This window comes from Cupressus sempervirens, chromosome 6, assembly GCF_028749045.1.
Source record: "Cupressus sempervirens isolate cs-2001-9-10 chromosome 6, ASM2874904v1, whole genome shotgun sequence".
Lineage (NCBI taxonomy): Eukaryota > Viridiplantae > Streptophyta > Pinopsida > Cupressales > Cupressaceae > Cupressus > Cupressus sempervirens.
The window spans coordinates 50,145,667-50,155,105 of record NC_143123.1 but is presented as its reverse complement, the minus strand read 5'-3'; the positions used below and the strand labels follow the sequence as shown (position 1 = coordinate 50,155,105).

Here is a 9,439-nt window from a genome sequence, read left to right as displayed (position 1 = left end):
CATTTTCTTTTAAGAAGGAAAACTAGATAATACAAAGCTCTAGTTTTTCTCCACGATAAATGGCATGACTAACAATTCAAATAGAACAGAGAACATTTTATTTTCATCAATTTTTCTGAATTCTTACAGGATTGTAGAAGAAGATTATGAGAATCGAATGAGTAAAAATTATGTGAAAATCCATCAGACCTGTATGATGGTGTGCTATTTTATATGGAGAACAATCACATCTAATGAGCTACACGATTACAGCGACATTTTGTCATAAAATGTCCACATTCATGCCAGCTGTGAGGACACTTGAAAGTGCTCAATTTAAACACTGGAAAAACAAAATTCAACAAAACAATGAATGGATTGATCAAAATTTACTGCAGAAGAAGAATAGATCAAAGAAATGTTATAAATGTTATGAGATTTTTAATGTGTTTCTTTCTTTGGAGGATGTGTTACCAATGAGCAAATCTAGACAAGAAATTATACAGAAGCTACAAATTCTATAAAGTTTTGAAATCTTGTTGTCTGGACAGCGTGTAATCAGGGGTCCCAGCTTTAAATATCTCTCTATCGCTCCTATCAACAACATTATCTTCAAAAAAAAAAACACCTGGACGGCAAGTAACTTTTCTCCTTTCTCCAAATCACAGGAATTCCATTCGCTCACGATTCACTCCAATGTCCATAATTACACTCCCCGGCACAAAATTCTTCAATCCGCTCATTTCCTCCCCAGCAGATCCGACCCCAAAATCAAAACCCTTGTCAAATTCCACCTCCATTAGAGCAATGGAATGGAGCTCAGGTCGCGTACTCGGCCCCGCGCCAGCAGACTCCGACTGGTGGGACAAAAGGCTCTTCTCCGGGGCCGTCGTCGTAAGAGTCCCAAACCCTAACCCTAGAAACCCTGAGAACCCTAACCCTAGCCCCGAGGACGATTCCTACCGCATGTACTACTACGGGCGTTCGTCAGATATGTGGAATATGGGAGTAAAACCCTTCAACAACTCCCTCCCCACTGGCAGAATCGGCATGGCAGTCAGCGCAGACGGCACATCCTTCAAACGCTACCGCGGCCATTTACCGAACGGCGCCATTTTCGATCCTTCAGAAGATCCGGCAGCCTTCGATTCCGTCCACGTCGCCGTCAGCGACGTCGTCTATGCCGACGAAAAATGGCTTCTTTACTACTTTGGCGGCGGTATGCTGGAGCTTCCTCTCGTCGGAAAACCGGACGAGAAATACAGAGGCCTGCGACTCCTGCCAGGAATCGCGTCCTCGTCCGATGGTTTCCGCTTTTCCGAGCGCCAAGGCCCGCTTCTGGATGTCGGAAAACCAGGGTCTTGGGACGAGAATGGTGTTTCTTGGCCAAGGTTGTTTCCCGGTGACGGGAAGCTGTTTATGACGTATCATACAAGGGAGAGTGGCGGACTGGCCGGAATGGGGTTTTTTTCAGCCGGTTTGGCGGTTTCTAACGACGGGCAGCGGTGGGAGAAGGTCGGGAAAATTTTGTCGGTCGGGCAGCCCGGGTCGTGGGATGAAGGTGGGGTTTCCGTGCGCCATGTCATAAGGGTTGGTGATGAGTATGTTATGTTTTATGAGGGATCTAATTTTAGATTTGAGTTTGCTATTGGCTTGGCTTTGTCCAATGATGGGGTGACATGGCGAAAGGATGTGGAGTGCGGGAGGGAGCCGGGTGGACCAATCTTGACAGCTAGGATTGGGGAAGATGTTTGGGACAATGTGATTGTGGGGACTCCTTATGTTTTGGCTATGCCAGATGGGAGTTTTAGAATGTATTATTTGGGGGTTGGGAAAGTGGAGGTCAATGGGGAAATGACAACTCAACAAGGTATAGGTTTGGTGGTGAGTGATGGGGCTAATTTTCGTTCGTGGAAGAGATATGGATGTTGATGATTTTTGTGGTGGAGGATTTGAACTGTATTGTGATGTGATGATTCCCTATTTCACTACTCATTAAATATGGGTCAATAAATTTGATGTGAAAATTGCGTAGGTGAGTGTCAAAATGACCTAGTTATATCTATGGTAAGGTTGTTTTAATTTATTTTTGGAGACTATTGAATCATAAATTATAAACAAAATTTAAAATGCAACATTTTTACAAAGATGACAGCATATATGTGGAGTCAATTTCATAATATTCTATGTAATAGGTTTGTAATTTGTATGTATATAATATAACAAGTGTCATGTCAAAATACTTGCTTTAATAGTATTGTGATAATAGTATTTATTGATTTATAGACATGCATAATGACATTTGTTATTTAGATAGATGAAATTTTATATTTTCTAGATAAAATATATTGTTCATGTAATAATATATCAGATCACAAAAGTCTACAATAAAAGAGAAATACATAAGGGTTGTGATCAAAATGGGAGCAATGTTCACTTGTAATGTAACATTATTAGACTAAAATTAGACTAATAAGAACCATTTGTACAACACAAGAACTAGGCTAAGAGATGAGAAAATAAGTCATGAATTATGGGAAAAAAAGAAAAAAAAACATCGCTACAAAATCATATATGATACAAGGCTTGAAAATGGATCAAGCCTCTTGATTTTTTGTAGCTTTATCTTCCTTTGCAAAGTCCAAAATCTCGCCTAACATGCCATTTATTAAAGCAACATAATAACACTGAATGCTCTAGCAATCATAGGCCCATATGGCTTGGAAACCAACTTGTTTCCCACCATGCTGACCTAGTCAAGGAATAATATTGTCGACAACAGCGGGTGAAAAAAAAAGTGGAAGATTCACCCATCAATATGATAATATAGGATCGGGGTGATAGCTTCTAAGATAGCTTCATACACATGTAGTATGAATAACTATATTGAACCATGTAACGAGAGGATAAACAAATTGAAATCTACCTACTAAAGGTAAAAAATGACCAATCTACAACCACATAAAACACTTGATCAATGCTATCCAGAACCTTGAACCAAAGTGATGAAGTGATCAAACATTTAGAGGATGAGGGCATGCGCAAAAGATTCCCACCGCCTAGATCATAGTTGGAAGAGAAAGCACAAACTGATCATGAAAGCCAATGAGATTCAAAAAATGAGGGGATCTTAGTAGTAGATAAACTTAACAAAGATTGAAGAACAACATGGGCAACCAAACAATGAGAATGAAAAACAAGCTCCTACAAAATATTAAATGCTAATCCCTCCAAAAGTTGAGATGACATAGAAAAAACTCAACTCCACTAAGATATTTTGCTATTTCTCATGGAAGGGGGATCTTGAATGGAATGGTTGTGTGGTGTTATTTCACATTGTACTAATTTCTTATGCTTTGTTGGCAAAAAGATGGCATGACAATGTAAACGTAAGGAAAGATATTTTCAAGGCAAACTTGTTCTGGCTAGGAAGCTTCTTAATGACCATCTTAGTAATGCTTATATTCAATCTTCCATTGTTTTTTATTAAGTAAAACATGTTTTTTACAAGGGCTCTTGAAACCCACTAGTTAACTACAAAATACTACTAAAAGTTCAGGTCTAGCAACTAAGCAACAGAAAAAACAACAGGTCATACCCAGCCATCAGACGTAAACAAAAAACATATGGCCAAAAGCCAAAGTATAGACAAAAAACCAGGAGCAACGATCAAGGCACCAATTCTTTAGCCAGTTTTGCTTTCTTGAGCTCTAGCTCTCACATGGCCTCAGCCTCGTCAGTCTTCGATTTGCTATCGTTTGGAGAGACCTCCTATTCCCTCTTCCTCTTTTTTGTTCTCCTCCTTTTTCTCAGGCTCTCACCCTACAAAGAATCATCCTCATCAGCCACCCTGATTTCCTCTGTCCTTTTCCTCCTTCCCCTTTTTGCTTTCCTCCATCATCACATGCAGTTGAATGATGTTATAATTAAGACCTTTTATTATGTTGAGGCTTTGGTTAGCCGAGCTATGGAGAGAGCTCTCCATCCTTTCCACTCTTTTTTCAATCTCAGAAACCCTTGCATCCAGCTTCCTAATTTTGACATTCCCGTCCCCCCCTTCCGGCCTTTCCTGCCCCTGCATCCTGAACTTAATCTCTTCAATTTCATGGAAGATCCATTTAATGGACCGAAAATTGTCCATTGTTGTCGTAGAAGCTCAATCGTGCAAAATAGACAATTATAAAGAGCAAAGGGCTAAAATCATATCATGACTTAGTTAGATCAAAGAAAGCAAAAAAGGTACCAAATATTATCTCAACTATAAACATTTTTTTAAAAAATTTAAAAATTGATATGGTAAGGGATGAATTTGATGTCCTACGGTCTAATCTTTTGATGTTTGTAGTGTATTTACACAATTCTACAAAAATATTTTACAAGATGATCAAGAGAGAATATTCAACAATTTCTTGAAGATATTGTCAAAGATTTCATTCCTAACCAAATAGATTCTCATTACAACCATTATTTACGTAGAATATTAAGATGAGAATAGCTCAAAAATGTTCTTTTTTCATAGTGGCCTTTTACAAAAGTTAGGGTGGTGATGGCCTTTCTATCAAATTCTATAAATTGATGTGGTAACATGTTAAGGACTTCTATTATTTATACATGGGGGCTACTAACAAAGGATTCTTGGGTCCTACTATTAATGACGACATAATCAAATTTCTTACTGAAGGAAAAAAGGAATAATGAATACCTAACGAAAATTTGTATAAAGTTGTGAGGTTTAACAATCAATAATGTAAAAGATAGACTCAATTTTTCAAAATAAAAAAAAATTAAAGATTGCACCTACTTGAAATAAAATATTGTAAAAGAAATTAAACTATATAAAAATGTTAATACTAAAAGTTTACATCCTTGCATTATTGAGTTTGCAAAAAACAAAACATAAAATGTTAAGTTTGTAGCTTCAGTCGGATTGATTCGATCATGAGATACATTGTTGATTGTAAATCATCATTTAGACAAATATATATATATATATATATATAATTGTTAATATACTATTTTTATCTAATGATGATTAACCAAGAGAGATGTCTCCTCCTCTCATATTTATAGTTCTTCAAATTTGCATTTGGAACACACCAATAACAATGACAATGTAAGTACATTTGCAAAAAATGATCCCTAAAACATTAATATGATATCAAAGACGAACTGTAAGTGTATAAAGAGATTGAACATTTAAACTTGTATCCACATTCGATTTAAATCTAATATGATTGGATTGATCTGCAAAATTTGCAATTGAGTTATCCATATTAACGTGGAAATAACTTTGTGTCTTTGACAAAAGCATTTCAAGGGCTATGCATTGTGTGTTCGACAAAATCTACAATCATTGAATAAAAGAACTACCCTACAGGCAGACAACTACATCACCAACTTGAAACCTTACTTCATGCTAAGTTGCAGATAGAACCAAGTCCCTCCCAAGCAATCTGAGAAACAATTCATGTGCCCTTTCTATGATCATAATATTAAAATGAGTCTATGTGATGTCCGTCATAATATATAGTATACGATTTTCTATGTCAATTTAATAAATCAAATATGGTGACCATATACACATGCCACCTCATATACACTAGATAATAGAAAATAGCAGTTTGTGGACATGGCATTGAATAAAAACATGATTATATAATCAGAGGTTTTTTCAGACATCAAATGGAAAGAAAAGAATGTGGAGTACAAAGATTATTAAGAAAGGAAATTACAAACCTTTGACCAACGAGAAAGCCAGTCACAAACACTGATATAATATAAGCAGAGCATCATACTCACAACAAGAGTATTATAGTCAGGGAATTCTACCTAGAGGAGAATTTACCGACAAATTCATGAACGGAAGGATAGTAAGGAGATTACGGGACTTAACATTACAATTGTCAATGGTACCATCTGCAATCCTAGAGTTTCTGTTCATGGTTACCATTCTCGTAATTCTCAAACGCATTGCTAAACATGCATAGATAGGAATGGAAAATTGCTAGAAGTAGTAGCATGAAACACAAGGAAGAATTATTACAATAAGTGCATATAAATGTCTTCACTGTAAGACAATACACTCACCAAATCATGCGGGATACCTCACGTGGAATGCATGCAGAGCTGAACATAAACTTCGAGCTTTAATAACAAGGGAAGAAGAAGGCATCCACTCTGCATATTAGGATAGGAAAATCAAGGGATATATTACAGTCAACATGTTTTATAAATTATTGGACCATGGGCTCCTCTTATAAATCACCATCGAAGGGTTTGAATTGAAAAATGCAAACCCTAAATAGGGAGCAATAGTTGAGTACACGTCAGCAACGAGTTGGAAAAGGGGGTTACCATAGAATGGAAGAATGGAATAAATGAAATACCAAATCTACATCTTATGTGGGAACCAATGGACATATACACATAACCGAAATCAGTATGAGAAAAAAAAAAAAAAGGTAAGGTGGTTTTATAGTCCACAACACTATGCCATAGCTTTTGGGTTTACGTATGGTGACAGTGATATGGGACTACCTCGTACTCTTTTTCAAGAGGTGCTTGGTGCTACAAACGAGGCGTACATACCCTACCCCCCAGTGGGATTTGAACTTATGACCTCTCTTTCAAGAGTGCAAGTTCTCCACCACTAGACCCACCATCGAGAATATTAATTGAAAGAGAATGAATAAATGAGGAAAAGATGATGTAGTAGTTAACACATTGGGCATTGAACAAATTAACCCACCAATGACAAGTCAATAGGAGCATATTCTATTGATCAAGCAATTTCATGGTACCCATAATGTTTTTGAAAGGTAAACACTAAGTTATAACCACATATAACGACAAGAGATGAAGTTTGGTCATTAGCAAATGACAAGTAGATATTGTGCATACCAAGTGGCACCAATATATAAATTGAACTTCCAAGTATAAGTGAAGTGGGAGATAAACAGTCAGGATGAATAGGCATTGAAGCCCACATATAAGTTACAAATTGTTCCACATAAAGAATCAAGAATAGTTGATAAAAGTGAAAAGACATATTAAAGTAAATAGAGAAAAATGATTCTTTCAAGAAGAATAGTTGTCATTTATTATAGATGTGCAGGAATTCCAACTTTTAGTTGAGATATATAATAGCAAGATAAAATACATTCAAATAGGAAGGATGAGAGGATTAGAATAAGTTGTATAATAGTTCTATGAACAGATGTACAAAGTGAGAGTAATGTTTCATTCCCCATTGGAGGCATTTTTTGATTTGATGCATGTGGACCTTCATTGGAAGCATTTATATCAAGGATGTTGATGTACAAATGAGTACTTATTACCCTTGAGTATTACACTCTTTTTTTTAAAAAAATAGTCTCTTGCTTATATGTATAAATAATAAGAATCACGTGCCTTGATATAATCTTGTTCCATTCTGTGGTCTCCAGGGATGCTCTTGCAAGAAGAGAAGAATAGTGCATTAGGTATGCTACCAAGGCATTAGTGCAGGACTCAATCTATGGTTAATTTTTATGGGCCTACTCCTACGTACATCATAGGGAAGTAACGACTTATCACCTAGAAGTCAAAAGATCGATATCAGATTGAGAGAGAGTTTGATAGGCATTCTTGAGCAAAGAGATTCTATAAGGGAGTAACTACAAGGACCCAACTTCCTAGGATCATTGTTCAGAGGGAGAATTACGAGGTATATATATATATATATATATATATATATATATATATATATATATATATAGAGAGAGAGAGAGAGAGAGAGACACATATATGTATGTATGTATATATATATATACAAATACATGTACATACGTACATACGTACATACATATATATATGTGTGTGTGTGGAGAGCTACTATTGTAAGGTGACAATCTTATCAATAGCTTGACCTATTATCATGACAAACTACATTAACTTCTTGTCCCAAAGTGTTGGAGATCATGATACTTGTTACGATAGAGTTCATGACATGTTGACTACCAGTTATCCGATCAACTTCATTAAGTTATTGTGTCAGAGTGCCAAAACTCAAAAAACTTATGTCCTACTAGGATAGATTATATTCTTTTGGTAGGCATCAAGGATTTGATGCCAATGCACATACCAAAAGAATATAAATATGATGAATATCATATGATTAATATTTTTTGTTGAAACTTACTTTGGATTATATTGAAAGATAACATCTAAGTTGATGGATATATGTTGATATCCTTAAATATGTCATTCCAAGAATATCATACTAAGATGATAACTCTTCTAATACTTGAGAGCATAATGTGTTCTATAACAATCCTCCCTAGCTAAGAGGGAGTGTTAAGTTTGTAGCTTCAGTTGAATTGATTTGATCATGAGATAAATTGTTGATGGTAAACCATTATATATATATGGTTTTTTATATCATTGTTAATATATTGTTACTAGCTAATGATGATTAACCATGAGACATGTCTCCTCCTCTCATATTTCCAAGTCCTCAAATTTGCATTTGGAACACACCAATAACAATGACAAAGTTAGTACATTTGCAAAAAATGATCCATAAAACATTAACATAAAATAAAATCTGTTGAAAAAATAAAAGAAGAATTCTTAATTATTTGAATAGTTAAAATTTTTCACAAAAACTATAATTATACTTCTCAAATTCTCAATTTTACTAATAATTATAAAATACAATCCATTAGTACTAAAAAAATATTTGCAATTAAATTTCAAAACAAAACTTATTTAGCCAATAGGCTATTATAGGTGAACATTTCACTCCAAACCCGTCTGCTGCTTCAAAACAACTTGTTCTATTTTTTAAGCAGTTTGGAGTTTTAAAAATCAAATTAGATTTTCAAATAAGATCTTCAAATCAAATTGGATTTGCAAATCACTACCCATCTTTACCGCATATCAAAATATTTGTGTTCTCCACACTTCCCACTGTCGCAATATGCTATAGTGGGATGCCTAGAAAATGGTTGAAATAGTGTTCAGTTGAATTCAAGATTAATTTCAGTGGGTTGAAATGAACAGCTTTTACAATCGCAATTTTACCTAAACATTCATAAGTTTTAGTGCGACATGGTATGGAGTTGGTTGTTTGTTTGATCAAGCCCAATTAAATGTGGATTTCAGATGATGACAGGTTTTTAATTTAATAAGGAATGCAGCAGTACTATCAAATTTAATTAGCAATGTGTACATTTTATGATTTGGGCAATATAATTTTGTATGAACCGAGGATTGGCATCCATTTTAATATCTTCTATTTAAACCAAATTTTCATTTTGGCCAAGATCCTTTTGCTAGTGAAATGTTTTCAAATTGAATCATAAGTTTGGTTGCTGAACCTAAATTTATAAAGGTATAACAATTCAATCGAATTGAATATTGGTGAAGATATGGGGACATTTGAGTTTGTTTTGTTTATATGCAAATGTCAATCTACCAT

At 35.2% G+C, this 9,439-nt stretch overlaps 1 protein-coding gene across 1 annotated transcript; it reads left to right on the top strand.

Moving 5' to 3' along the window:
• Nucleotides 1–348: 348 nt before the first annotated feature.
• Nucleotides 349–2,013, top strand: LOC149551076 (uncharacterized). Its single transcript, XM_089786659.1, has one exon. The coding sequence runs from the start codon at nucleotides 676–678 to the stop codon at nucleotides 1,909–1,911; it is 1,236 nt and encodes a 411-aa protein (XP_089642785.1). The 5' UTR covers nucleotides 349–675; the 3' UTR covers nucleotides 1,912–2,013.
• The last annotated feature ends 7,426 nt before the right edge of the window (nucleotides 2,014–9,439 follow it).